Raw genomic sequence first — 14,855 nt, 5'->3', positions numbered from 1 at the left:
TCTGCCACTCATCCATGGAGTTACTCACACACCTAGTCAGTCCTGTAAAGAATCAATGACACTTCCATTTTCTTGTCTATACAGTTAAACATAGAGCACCTTACATTTTCAAACATATACTAACACATACTTACCTTCTTATACAATCATTGATACAAGTACAGATTGATCTGCACAGAGTCACACACCTCCCAGCTAGCCACACACACACTCAGTCTCCCATACAAATACTTGGGCAATCAATCAATAACCCATATAGTTACTCATATAGCTACTGATCAACACATGCAGCAGTTTACAGAACAACAGACATAATGATGCACAAATTAAGACAGTTTAGTCACTAACCCATGCAGTCAGTGAGACACATTTAATCACTCACTCATACAGTCAGTCATGCACCTACTAAATCCTTCGTCCAGACACTTACACATCCACTCATTCTTCAATATGTAAGACATATTTAAACTTTATAGAAACAAAAAATCACTGGATGTTGTTATCAGTGATGTCATCAGTGATGTCATTTGAGATGTCATCAGTGATGTCATCAGTGATGTCACTGACCATGTCATGAATGATGTAATATGTGACATCATCAGCAGTGGATTGCGGGTGCACGATATATAGTTAGTGCAACTAACTATATATGGAATTTCAATGGTTTTGTGTGAGTAAAATAAGGTTTTCTAAATGCTAATTCCTAACTATATATGGTCTATAACCTATGGTTTTTTCAGTGAATTTTCAAGGTTTTGTAAATGCTAATTCCTAACTATATATGGTCTATAACCTATGGTTTTTTCTGTGAATATATATATAGATATATAGATATATATCCCAAAAGAGTTGCCTGTGTATGCCGAGAGCCACAGAAACAGGTAGGTATTGGCCACAATATTTATTGCAAGAAGCATCAGAGACCATCAGCTAGGCTTTCACAATAGGAGTCCAGCAAGTCGACGCGTTTCGTGTTCTCGCACACTTCTTCATGGACACTGGACACGTAGTAGAATCACGGCGATTTCGAGGCACAACTTGGTATATATGAACCACCGCCCCAGTGGGTGTGGCCTCAGCGAAGCCTGATGGTCATTGTAGTGCACTCTCTTCCTTCAGTGAGAGCCATGATTTTACCCGCAGTTTCTAAAAATTAAGCCACAGTGGGTCGTGAAGCCGGGCTCCAGTCAATTGTGCTTTTCCTCATCTGGCAACAACCGGCTCCTGTCTCCCAAAACGGCGGCGTCATGTGGCGTCGTCGCTGGAGTGCTGGCGGCACCGGGCCTCTCAGCCCGGCTCAGGCAAGCCGCAAGTAATCCCAAAAGAGTTGCCTGTGTATGCTGAGAGCCACAGAAACAGGTAGGTATTGGCCACAATATTTATTGCAAGAAGCATCAGAGACCATCAGCTAGGCTTTCACAATAGGAGTCCAGCAAGTCGACGCGTTTCGTGTTCTCGCACACTTCTTCATGGACACTGGACACGTAGTAGAATCACGGCGATTTCGAGGCACAACTTGGTATATATGAACCACCGCCCCAGTGGGTGTGGCCTCAGCGAAGCCTGATGGTCATTGTAGTGCACTCTCTTCCTTCAGTGAGAGCCATGATTTTACCTGCAGTTTCTAAAAATTAGGCGCTGAGAGTCCCGGTGCCGCCAGCACTCCAGCGACGACGCCACATGACGCCGCCGTTTTGGGAGACAGGAGCCGGTTGTTGCCAGATGAGGAAAAGCACAATTGACTGGAGCCCGGCTTCACGACCCACTGTGGCTTAATTTTTAGGAACTGCGGGTAAAATCATGGCTCTCACTGAAGGAAGAGAGTGCACTACAATGACCATCAGGCTTCGCTGAGGCCACACCCACTGGGGCGGTGGTTCATATATACCAAGTTGTGCCTCGAAATCGCCGTGATTCTACTACGTGTCCAGTGTCCATGAAGAAGTGTGCGAGAACACGAAACGCGTCGACTTGCTGGACTCCTATTGTGAAAGCCTAGCTGATGGTCTCTGATGCTTCTTGCAATAAATATTGTGGCCAATACCTACCTGTGGCTCTCGGCATACACAGGCAACTCTTTTGGGATATATATCGGCCACCGCAATCCCGCCACAGTACGTCGACTGGGTGCAGGTTCGTAGCGCAACACGGACGATGCCCCCTCCCCATAGGAAATTGTTAAGGAGTGCATTAACCTGGACGAACCACGTGCGCGGATTGATATAAGGTGCCCAAAATATCGTGGCACAAGGCGAGATGAAGATCCCCGGATATTTGAAGCCCTTGGTTGCGTGAGAGTACTGCGAAGCCCAGGAGACGCGCCCATGGTGACCGCATACTGGAACTAACACTGACTTCGCTGGATTGTCTCCAAGGCTGGAGGTCTCCTAAAACACTCAAAATATCTGGAGAATCCGGGGGCGGGAAAATCCGGGATCGGTTAAAAAGAATAACACCTTGTCTGCATATAGCGCAATACTGTCGGACCGGTCTTGTGACCATTCATACCCACAAATTAATGGGTCGCGCTGCACCCATGTAGCTAAGGGCTCTATGGCGAGCGCAAATAGCAATGTATGCAGGGGCCAACCCTGCCTAGTACCCCGATGTATTGGGAAGGGTGTTGACCGGAAGCCTGCTCCACGCACAGAGGCTGAGAGCTGAGAGCTCTGTGTGTAATCATTGTATGTAAGACTAAAAGCGTAGGCCAAAGTTGAGAGATCGGAGGAGCTGAAAAAAATATGTCCAACTCAGGGAATCAAACGCCTTATCTATATCGGCCAAAAGAATGGCCGCAGGGCAGCCCAGCTCTGCGGCCTTCGCAACGGCATTGTGAACCGGTCTAATATTGTGCTGGGTAGACCGATGCGGCATGAAGCTGGCCTGGTCGGGGTGGATCAGTTTGTGGATACATGTGTGGAGGTGGTCAGCAAGGACCTTATCCAACAGTTTGGGTTCAAATTGTAGGAGGAGGATGTGGTGGTAAGAAGATGGTTCTTCTGGGGGTTGGCCTGGTTTAAGGAACACCACTATCTCAGCATGGAACCAATCAGGAAGTAAGATGTGCTGCTCCAGAGTCTCATGGAGTACATCCAACAGATCTGGCTGAGCTGCGCCATGTGTCACTAGGAAGTCACTAAGGAAGCCATTGGGGCCAGGCGCGCGACCGGCGTGCATGTTGGATAAAGCTGCACCGAGTTCCTCTGCGCTAATGGTGGCATCTAGCTGGTCGCGCAGGTGGTCTGGGAGATTTTTGGGTGATCTGTCTATTGGAAATTCCCCTATTGTCACGCATGATTTGAGTTACTTCTGCTCGTATACGAAGGCATAGTTGGCCCTTGAACCCTTGGGCAACTGTGTCCGGGTAGTACAAAGGACTCTGTCCGCATTTCGCAGTGCCGGCACCGAGGCGGGGGTCATCGCCACCTGACACAAACGATGAAGCATTTTGTTTGATTTTTCACCCCATTGATAAATTCTATGTTGGGTCGCTAACCAGATCTCATACATCTCATTAGTGAGATGCTGATGGGTTTGTTGTTGTACTTGAAGGAGGCTGCATTGCGGTATTGGGCCTGAGGTCTCTGCAGCTTTGGATTTTCTAAGTCTACTATTTGTGCAAGGCGCATGCGTTTTTCCCTGCGCGAAAGCTGATGTCCACCCCATGAACAGTGGGTTTAAGAGCTTCCCACAGTTTAACACTGGAGGGGGCAGTGCCCAAATTTGACATTAGATAGTCGGTAATTGCCTGTCGGAGAACGTCTTGGTAACCCAGGTCGCCGAGGTGCCAGGGTGACATGCATCCTCCGAAGGGGGGAGGTTGTTTCCCCAATGTGGAGTCTAAGTGGATGCGGGGGTGGTCGGAGAGGCCTCTGGGCAGGATAGACATGTGAGGCCCTATGTATGTGGCTGCATAGTAAGAAGTAGTCAAATCTGGATAGGGAGCCATGTACTGCTGAAAGGAACATGGCAGGCATTTGACCCAGGTGTGGTGGTAGCTGGTGGAGTTTGGATTCTCTTGATTGGGGCCTATGTCCTGACTCACGTCGGCGGTCCAAGGTTGACATGGCTTCAATCCAGTCGACGCCCAGTTTTATTAGGCCATCCAGGGAGTTCTCCCCACAGTGGTGTGATTTTGTCAATTAAAGTGTGTCCTAAAGGGGGAGAGACGTAAACGCTGCCTATGGTTATTGTTTTGCTGTATAATGTACCTGTCGCTATGGTGTATCGTTCCCCTGGATCTGACCAGAGTTTGGACAGAGTGAAGGGGATACTGCGGTGCACCAGAATGGCTGTTCCGTGACAGCCGCTCGGAACCCTGAGTGACATACTGTGTCATAACCAAAGCGGGCAAGATATGGGCCTTTATTGCCTAGTAATGGGTGTCTTTCAGTAGGAGTATATAAGTCTGTGGCGCACTCCTGAATTTCCCTAGTGATGGCACTAAATGTAGCTGCCTAGCGCCACAAGGGTGCCTGCGTTGCAGGGAATGATTGTTCATTTGCACATAAACAATCACTAATGGCGATTTGTAATTGCTATGTGTGCTTAAGACTGCAGCACATATAAAAGTTGGAAAACTTACGTTTTTAATGATTGTTTATGTGCCGGAAGGGACCCCTTTCTGCACATGAACAATCACTAATGGCGATGTGCTGTTTCTGTCTGTGCTGCAGAATGCAGCAAACATGGAAACAGCAAAAACGAGGAGAAATTAATCATTTCTCCTCGTTGCACCTGTTTAAGACCAGGTTTTCCCTGGTCTTATTTTTGGTGCTTTCCCATGATTACGCCACCCTTGTAAATAAGGGGCAGCGTCAAAAAGCAATGGGTTTTGTGGTGGAACACCCACAGCAACACCCATAGCCCCTCCCTTTGCTGCGAACTGCTGCGGTAAGGGGCATATTTACAAGGTGACGTTAAGCCACGTTAAGTAAATATGGAGCAGGGCATTGAGCCACATGATTTTCATTAAAAGTGATGTTCCTGTGGTGCAAAGCCCTTGTAAATATGCCCCCAAGTCTTCTAACACCGACAAATGTGAGAGCCCAGGCGCTACACACTGCTTTAACCAATAAACCCTTTCAGTATATCATGGTATCCCAAAACACCCACATACATAGGACTTCTGATTATCTGCAGCTGCTTATGTGGTGCGAGGTGAAAACCTCGGGGCTCTGACAGACGCCCAGTGCGATCTTCTGCAGTTTCTTACACGGGTCACACTTTGAAACTCACTTACAACTAACAAACTTACCTAATGCGCATGGGCAACCTTCACCAGGGACCCGCGGAGACCCACAGAGTGAACGGTGATCCCTGAATGATCACAGAGGTCCCTTCAGGGACCCGCGGAGACCCACAGAGTGAACGGTGATCCCTGAATGATCACAGAGGTCCCTTCAGGGACCCGCGGAGACCCACAGAGTGAACGGTGATCCCTGAATGATCACAGAGGTCCCTCCAGGGACCCGCGGAGACCCACAGAATGAACGGTGATCCCTGAATGATCACAGAGGTCCCTTCAGGGACCCGCGGAGACCCACAGAGTGAACGGTGATCCCTGAATGATCACAGAGGTCCCTCCAGGGACCCGCGGAGACCCACAGAGTGAACGGTGATCCCTGAATGATCACAGAGGTCCCTCCAGGGACCCGCGGAGACCCACAGAATGAACGGTGATCCCTGAATGATCACAGAGGTCCCTTCAGGGACCCGCGGAGACCCACAGAGTGAACGGTGATCCCTGAATGATCACAGAGGTCCCTCCAGGGACCCGCGGAGACCCACAGAATGAACGGTGATCCCTGAATGATCACAGAGGTCCCTTCAGGGACCCGCGGAGACCCACAGAGTGAACGGTGATCCCTGAATGATCACAGAGGTCCCTCCAGGGACCCGCGGAGACCCACAGAATGAACGGTGATCCCTGAATGATCACAGAGGTCCCTTCAGGGACCCGCGGAGACCCACAGAGTGAACGGTGATCCCTGAATGATCACAGAGGTCCCTTCAGGGACCCGGGGAGACCCACAGAATGAACGGTGATCCCTGAATGATCACAGAGGTCCCTTCAGGGACCCGCGGAGACCCACAGAATGAACGGTGATCCCTGAATGATCACAGAGGTCCCTTCAGGGACCCGCGGAGACCCACAGAGTGAATGGTGATCCCTGAGTGATCACAGAGGTCCCTTCAGGGACTCACAGAGACCCACAGAGTGAACGGTGATCCCTGAGTAACCACAGAGGTCCCTTCAGGGACCCACGGAGACCCACAGAGTGAACGGTGATCCCTGAGTAACCTCAGAGGTCCCTTGCCCTCTTCTAGGAGGTGCGACTAACCTGTGATCCCTAAAAGCTGATTTAAATGCCGTGTATTCCTCTGAAATCCAACTCACATACCTTGTGCTCTTGGACAACCATTTCACTTTGCTGAGAAATCCTTTGAGCTGCTGTCGCAGGGTTTGAATGGGAAGAGTATTCCTTAATCATCAATAACCTTCTGAAACCCATCTCTGTGGAAGGCGCTCTAGGAAAGCGAGTCGTTATGCATGTGGTGACTTCTTGCTCGTCTTCTTCAGTTTCACTCTTCCCTCCAGCTGGTGTCCTCTCTGGTCTACGTTTCTCAACCACTCAGCCGTGTTGCCCTTTTACCCTTTCCTCCTGTTTTACTTAAACTCCAGGACTGTTTTTGCTTCTTTGAAATCTGTTGTCTGCTTGTCTGTCTGAAAATGCCCTGGCCATCACAAAGCGTCTGCTCAGAGTTCGTGGCTTAGCTCGTTTCTGTGGCCAGGGGTAGGGGCAACATGCATGTTCTTCATAGTGGCGACCGTCAGCTCTTGACTGTGTTTGGATTTGTGGGCATAGAAAAGGCCTTTTTACCTGTTTGCCACAGTGATGTCTTGGCCTTCTGGTCTTGCCGGTGTGACATGTCTGACCAGTCTTCTGGGTTCTTCGTTGCATCCAGCGGATTTGGACACTATGTGGTCATAGTAGAATGGACCAAGTGTGCGCGCCACGGATGGCTGTAGGGACGGGGGCGCCATCTTGAATCTCTACTGTAAGTATGATAGAGGTCGGGGTTAGCCTGCCAGATGTACAGTGTTTATTGCAGATGTTCATGAATCTTATGGGAGTCCCTGTGTGGGATGACTTGGGACCCCTCTATCCTTAGAAGTGCAGCTGCGGCCTTTGTATTCCTTCGGGTATCTCCTCTAGCAGGTCATGGGTGATGTAGTTAGTAGGAGACAGCTGCCTCTTGAGAAGGGAAGGGAAAGTCTTTGAGCATGACCTGCCCTTCTCTTCACCTAAGGTGTCACTCACTAAAGACTGAGACATGCACAGCTGAAAGACTTCTCTCCCCTTTCTTCTCCATTGTGGGATTCTCTGAATAAAATACTCCTGTCACCATCCATCCTTCCTGCTGAGACTTGGAAGGAGAGTGTGACTTGAGTGTCTGTAGATTGACACACAAGGTGTCAGAACACCCTCGAGCCAGGCACAGCGCTGTGCTGAGGGAATAGATACACCAGCATCTAATGTGGACTGAGCTCCTGAGTCACTGCTCCAGGGCTTCCTATGAGCTCTGAGAGGTTCTCTCCAGGTCAGGTGTGCTGAGGGAATACATACACCAGCATCTAATGTGGACTGAGCTCCTGAGTCACTGCTCCAGGGCTTCCTACTGAGATCTGAGGGGTTCTCTCCAGGTCAGGTGTGCTGAGGGAATACATAAACCAGCATCTAATGTGGACTGAGCTCCTGAGACACTGCTCCAGGGCTTCCTACTGAGATCTGAGGGGTTCTCTCCAGGTCAGGTGTGCTGAGGGAATACATAAACCAGCATCTAATGTGGACTGAGCTCCTGAGACACTGCTCCAGGGCTTCCTACTGAGATCTGAGGGGTTCTCTCCAGGTCAGGTGTGCTGAGGGAATACATAAACCAGCATCTAATGTGGACTGAGCTCCTGAGACACTGCTCCAGGGCTTCCTGCTGAGATCTGAAGGGCTTGTCTCCAGGTCAGGTGTGCTGAGGGAATACACAAACCAGCATCTAATGTGGACTGAGCTCCTGAGTCACTGCTCCAGGGCTTCCTACTGAGATCTGAGGGGTTCTCTCCAGGTCAGGTGTGCTGAGGGAATACATAAACCAGCATCTAATGTGGACTGAGCTCCTGAGACACTGCTCCAGGGCTTCCTGCTGAGATCTGAAGGGCTTGTCTCCAGGTCAGGTGTGCTGAGGGAATACACAAACCAGCATCTAATGTGGACTGAGCTCCTGAGTCACTGCTCCAGGGCTTCCTATGAGCCCTGAGGGGTTCTCTCCAGGTCAGGTGAGGGGCACCCCTTGAAATGCATGAAGCTCTCTGTTCATGGTCGGCTTTGTTTGAAGGTGAGAGTGGGACTGCAAGTGGTCGTGGCGAGCCCATGTCTGCTTTATGTCCGCTGCAGCCCATATCTGGGTCTTGAGGCGACTCACTCACACAGGCCCCCAGGACATAAACGTGCCAGCGTGGGGCTAGTGACCCGGAAGTGACGTGGGTGACTGTTGACCTGCCTTTCATCTTCTCGTACTAAAGAAAGGCACAGTTTGGCGAAAGGAAACTGAGCGGACAGGCCTCTTGGACCAGGGCTGGATCACTCCATCACCGATACTGGCTTTCTTATTTTCCCAGAACAATTTACAGTATTTTTGTATTATTAACCCCGCGTTTGTGTAGCACATGATGTTGATATGGATTATAGTGTGTTTCCTGACACAAAGCACTGTCTGAGCAGTTGATTTATTGAGGCGTGTTTGGTTAGACTCTGGTTGGAGTCTCTCCCTCCACCACCTCCCTGGTAAGCCTTGGAGTCTCTCTCCCTCCTCCACCTCCCTGGTGGAGTCTCTCTCCCTCCTCCACCTCCCTGGTAAGCCTTGGAGTCTCTCTCCCTCCTCCACCTCCCTGGTAAGCCTTGGAGTCTCTCTCCCTCCTCCACCTCCCTGGTAAGCCTTGGAGTCTCTCTCCCTCCTCCACCTCCCTGGTAAGCCTTGGAGTCTCTCTCCCTTCCCCTCCCTGGTAAGCCTTGGAGTCTCTCTCCCTCCTCCACCTCCCTGGTAAGCCTCTCTCCCTCCTCCACCTCCCTGGTAAGCCTTGGAGTCTCTCTCCCTCCTCCACCTCCCTGGTAAGCCTTGGAGTCTCTCTCCCTCCTCCACCTCCCTGGTAAGCCTTGGAGTCTCTCTCCCTCCTCCACCTCCCTGGTAAGCCTTGGGCTGCTTGACCTGCTGCCCTGCGAGGCAAGTGCCAAAGGGGTGCCCTAATGTTCGCTCTCCCAAGTCTTGATAGGTCAGCCCCAGGACACAAGAGGGAACAGACTCAACCCCCCTCAACTGAGGTCCATTGAGCCTGTGTCCCGCGGCTCCAATGGAGCCTGACAGCTGCTTTTAATCACTTAAAACATACTCCTTCCTTCTTCACTTTGGCTTCGCCTTGGCCATCTCCTCTCATCACTTTTTCCATTTTTTCCTCATTCTTATTGTGATTTATTCCTTTTCTTCCTTCTCCAATCCGCACACAACAAATCAACCCCTTTTCGACTAAGTTAAAGATGCTTCATTCTTCTATACTTCATCTCTCTTCTCTGTATTCATGCAATGCCATGTTTTCTCCACACGTTCTGCACGTCTGATGAGTGTTTCCTTTTTATATTCCTTTTTTCTTTGGGAGCATACAAACTAAATGTATTTTTCCCCAATTTCTTAATATGGTTTCAAAATCGTGCTACTCGTCAAAAAAGCGCTTCAACACCCCATCAGGGGTGGCAAAAACCTTTTTCCCTTTTCTATCCCTCCGCTATCCTTCTGAGTCCAAATAACTGTCTAACCTACCCACCACTCAAACTACTTTTCATATTTCACTATACTAATTCAACACTAATCCTTTATGGGATCCTGGAATAGAGTGCTACCGGTAAAAAAGCGCTTTGACGCCTCGTCAGAGATAGTAAGCGCTATACAAATGCAATTGCAATTAAATACAATACAATTTATGTGGGACCCGCAGGGTGCCTTTGAACCCTGAATACCCAGACACACTGCATCTTCTATGAGACTCCAGTAATGCATTCACTTGTGAATCCTGAACACCCACACACACACCTTGTGCTCTTCTGCAGCTTCCTATATGGGGTACACTGCATGACTTGTCACCTCTGAACACTGTCACACAGAGCTCCCGCTCTCAGGCTGCCTCCTTGATGGGGGTCACAGAGGGACTTTGTGATCCCTGAATTTCCATAGACAAACCCTGTGACCTTCACTTGTCGTTCCAGAACACCCCCCCACAGACACCCCCCCACAGACACCCCCCCCCCACACACACCCACATACACGCACCCCCCCCCCCACACACACACACACACACACAGACCCACACCCACACCCCTTGTGCTCCTCTGCAGGTTCCTCAACGGAGCTCACAGCGGGACTTTGGAATCCATGAATGCCCACGCACATACCTTGTGCTCCTCTGCAGCCTCCTCTATGGGACTTGCTGCGTGAGTTTTATGCTCCTTTGACTCCCGGCACACCAAACAGATCACCCTCTGATCCTCTGCACAGAACAGCAGCAGTGCCTGGTTATGTTTCTCGCACAGATTCTCCCCCGGGGGCTTCACGGGGGGCAGATGAAACTCTTTTAACATTTCCACCATGTTCCCCAGCTGCCTGTTGGGCCGGAGGTTTTTCCCAGATATTTCCCTGCACTGTGGACAGGGGAAGTTTCCATCTCTTCCCTTCCAGCAATGACTGATGCAGGAGCGGCAGAAGTTGTGTCCACACTCTATGGACACCGGATCAGTGAAATATTCCAAACAGATGGAACAAATGGCCTCTTCCTGGAGGTTCCCGAGCTGAGCTGCCGCCGCCATGATTCAGAAACGCAGGAATTGAAGGTAAGTTTGGTTTCTCTCTTTATGGAGTAGGTGTGTCTGTGCGTCTGTCCCTCTCTGTGTGCAGTGGGTGTGTCTGTGCGTCTGACCCTCTCTGTGTGCAGTGGGCGTGTCTGTGCGTCTGTCCCTCCCTGTGTGCAGTGGGTGTGCCTGTGCGTCTGTCCCTCTCTGTGTGCAGGGGTGTGTCTGTGCGTCTGTCCCTCTCTGTGTGCAGTGGGTGTGTCTGTGCGTCTGTCCCTCCCTGTGTGCAGTGGGTGTGTCTGTGTGTCTGTCCCACTCTCTGTGCAGTGGGTGTGTCTGTGCGTCTGCCCATCTCTGTGTGCAGTGGGTGTGTCTGTGCGTCTGTCCCTCCCTGTGTGCAGTGGGCGTGTCTGTGCGTCTGTCCCTCTCTGTGTGCAGTGGGTGTGTCTGTGCGTCTGTCCCTCTCTGTGTGCAGTGGGTGTGTCTGTGCGTCTGTCCCTCCCTGTGTGCAGTGGGTGTGTCTGTGTGTCTGCCCCACTCTCTGTGCAGTGGGTGTGTCTGTGCGTCTGTCCCTCCCTGTGTGCAGTGAGTGTGTCTGTGCGTCTGTCCCTCCCTGTGTGCAGTGGGTGTGTCTGTGCGTCTGTCCCTCCCTGTGTGCAGTGGGTGTCTGTGCGTCTGTCCCTCTCTGGCGGCGCTGGGACTTCCGGGTTCATGTTACAGGCACAGAGCAGAGAACTGCCTCCTCTGCTGCTTGTGATTTACCTCTGGGGTTGACGTCATGTACGCGTCATGTGGTTATATTTCCAGAATCTGTAGGTGCAGAAACTGAAGCGTGTAGATGAGTTTCTGTAAAATCCTCTGTGTTATTTTTGCCAATTCCGCAAGTTCGCTTTTTAAAATCTTCCAGGAATCTCATAAACGTTTCTAAAATACTTTCTAAAGTGCTTTCTTCCTGTATTTGTATTTTAATGTTTGTTTCAAAGACTGAAAAATAACAACTTTTGATCGTTTCTCAATGTTTTTACTGGCCTTACCGTAGCATTGCTGATCAGGCCAGTAAACTAGTAGTTTTGTGTGTAACTGAAGAATATATGTCAGTGTCTGTTCTGTATGTAAAGGACACTTACAATACTATTGCCTGCGCTGTATCTGTTCTGAGAGCCAGGGAAGCTTGCACTGCTGATGCCCTGATGTACCTGTTCAATGAGTGAGGGAAGCTTGCACTTCTGATGCCCCGATGTACCTGTTCTGTGAGTGAGGGAAGCTTGCACTGCTGATGCCCCGATGTACCTGTTCTGTGAGTGAGGGAAGCTTGCACTGCTGATGCCCCAATGTACCTGTTCTGTGAGTGAGGGAAGCTTGCACTGCTGATGCCCCGATGTACCTGTTCAGTGAGTGAGGGAAGCTTGCACTTCTGATGCCCCGATGTACCTGTTCTGTGAGTGAGGGAAGCTTGCACTGCTGATGCCCCGATGTACCTGTTCTGTGAGTGAGGGAAGCTTGCACTGCTGATGCCCCAATGTACCTGTTCAGTGAGTGAGGGAAGCTTGCACTGCCGACCACGGCCAACTCTCCCCCGGATAGGCACAAACACTGCGCCATTCCTTCAGTATGTCTAATTTGACCTATGTCTATTATTAGAAATGTTTTCTATTTTGAATTAAGGATACCAGAGTACGCCCGTTTATACCGCTCGCGGATATTTTGCCTATTACATGGTTAGACCACTCTCGGGCACTTGCCCAGATAAACTGTTATTCAAAATGTTTTTATGACACCCTTTCACAATAAGCATTGTTATACCTTGTCACAACTTTCCACTGCCATTACCTTTCCGCCACAAATGTTAATTCTATTCAATTGATCGTCTGAATGTGAATAATGTGTGCCGGCAATATACACGCGTTGACCCCTTTTAAATTTCTAAAATGGTATAAGTGTTCCTATTGGTCACTTCCGTCTCCCTTTTTTTGTCTCCCTGTTTTTCCCTTAACAGGCCTTAACTGTACATACCAGGCAAAAGTTATGTTCTAGTCCTGATGATGATCCCGTAAAATTCTGAGCAAGGGATCGAAATGTCAACTTTCTATAATAGTGTCACATTTGACCATTGTGCCTAACCCTTGTGATTACTATTTTGGCTATACTTGTTGAAACCCTTGTGTATACTGAAATGCAAGTGGCCAATTTGCTCATTCTTTGCCTGTATTTCTTCAATTATTGTTTGTCCTAAATTGTTTGATTTGTCCTTCCACTTCTGCACACCTTCCCCTCAATGTACGGTACAGGACTGTGCCCTACTTGATATGTTGTTGTCCCTGTACCCTTTACTTTATCTCTAGAATATCATAAAAATAAAAATCCATGTCCGTCTGGACATTGGAACCATATAGTAACCTAATACGGTCTATATCTTATTCTTTATACATTCCTAAATGTCTACTAAGGACCTTTGTCTTTTTGAAATATAATTGATACCCGTGGTCCTCAGCCAATTTTTGGGTTCCCTTGTTTATATAGAATGAACATGCTTGAATGCCACCAGTTCCTGGGCGTCCGCGGGCGCATCGTGGCGGCTGGTGTTAAGGTGTCTCCAGGAGTTAGCACGTATTTGACCCATGATGGCCTGGATGGTAGGATCTTCGGCTGAGGCTGTTTGAATGGCTTCTAGGGGCACAGCTGGAGGGCGTACACTGTCGATGACGAAATGAATGTACTCCTCCGCCACCGAGCCTCGTTCACGCGAGTGAGATTGCGGATGCCTTGACATGTAGTCTGCTGGGTTTTCGGCCTTCCCAGGCTTATGGATGATAGTGTAGATGTAGTCTTGTAGTCGGAGACCCCATCTCTCTATCCGTGGAGGCATCTTTGCTCGCGGGTTGCCAAAAATGGTCATGAGCGCTTGGTGGTCCGTGATGAGCGTGAAGTGCTTGCTGTATACGAACAGGTGGAAATGTTCACAAGCCCAGACAACCGCAAGGCTTTCTTTCTCTGGCTGAGAGTATGCCTTCTCTGTGTCCGTAAGACTACGGCTGGCGTAGGCGACCACGTGACATTGATTTGCGTCGCTGTCATACTGAGCCAGGATGGCGCCTAGCCCCACGGGGCTGGTGTCCACTGTGATCTCGGTTTTCCGTTTGGTGTCAAAATAGGCAAGGTTGATGGCGGTGCTCACAGCGTCCTTGATTGTGCTGAAAGCTTGTTCGCATGCGGATGACCACAGAAATTGTTGCCCTTGACGAGTGAGTTCCCGGACTGGATAGCTGATGGTAGAATTGTCTTTAATGTAGCGGGCACATTGCCATTCCCAGAAAGGAGCGGAGGTCACTGACGTCTTGTGGTTGTGGGGTGTCTGCGAGGGCAGACACTTTTTCGGGATCTGGTTTCATGCCATCTTTGGAGAAAATGTGCCCGTAGAATTTGAGTGTGGACTTGTGGAATTCACACTTGTCCAGATTGAATGTGAGGTTGGCATTAAGTAGGGCGTGTCACACGCGGTCTAGGGCCTTGTCGTGTTTCACCCGGTTCTCTCCAAACACTAGGATATCGTCGCTGTAGTTAAAGGCATTTGGGATGCCCTGGATGATTTTCCGAATGGCCTCTTGAAAGATCTCTGCTGCGGAGGAGATTCCAAAGTTGAGGCGTTTATATCGGAACAGGACTTGATGCATGGTGAAGGTGGGGATATACCGGGATTGTTCTTGGAGTTCCAATTGGTGGCATCCCTTATTGAGGTCCAGCTTTGAGAACACAGTGGCTCCTTTAAGGCGGGCGATCATATCACTGATATGAGGTCCAGTATGTCTCTCCCTCTGGATGGCGGTGTTCAGGGCGCACATGTCCACACAGAGGCGCACTTTGTTCTTTTGACCTTTCTTAGGTACGACTACCACTGGAGACACCCATGGGGTGGGACCTGTAGATCTTTCAATGATGTCCGTCCGTAGTAAGTCTTGGAGCTCCTCG

The 14,855-nt window shown here is 49.8% G+C and overlaps 1 protein-coding gene across 1 annotated transcript in view; it reads right to left on the bottom strand.

Annotated features, from left to right (window-relative positions):
* Window positions 1-10,907, bottom strand: part of LOC144752036 (E3 ubiquitin-protein ligase TRIM39-like) — a 179,768-nt gene extending 168,861 nt beyond the window's left edge. Inside the window, exon 1 of the mRNA XM_078639988.1 lies at window positions 10,497-10,907. Within this exon, the coding sequence (XP_078496114.1) occupies window positions 10,497-10,907 (411 nt within the window). The remainder of the gene's footprint in view (window positions 1-10,496) is intronic.
* Window positions 10,908-14,855: the final 3,948 nt, after the last annotated feature.

The sequence above is a fragment of the Lissotriton helveticus genome, chromosome 4_2 (assembly GCF_964261635.1).
Source record: "Lissotriton helveticus chromosome 4_2, aLisHel1.1, whole genome shotgun sequence".
In the NCBI taxonomy this organism is placed as follows: Eukaryota; Metazoa; Chordata; class Amphibia; order Caudata; family Salamandridae; genus Lissotriton; species Lissotriton helveticus.
This window is presented reverse-complemented; position numbering and strand designations above follow the sequence as displayed.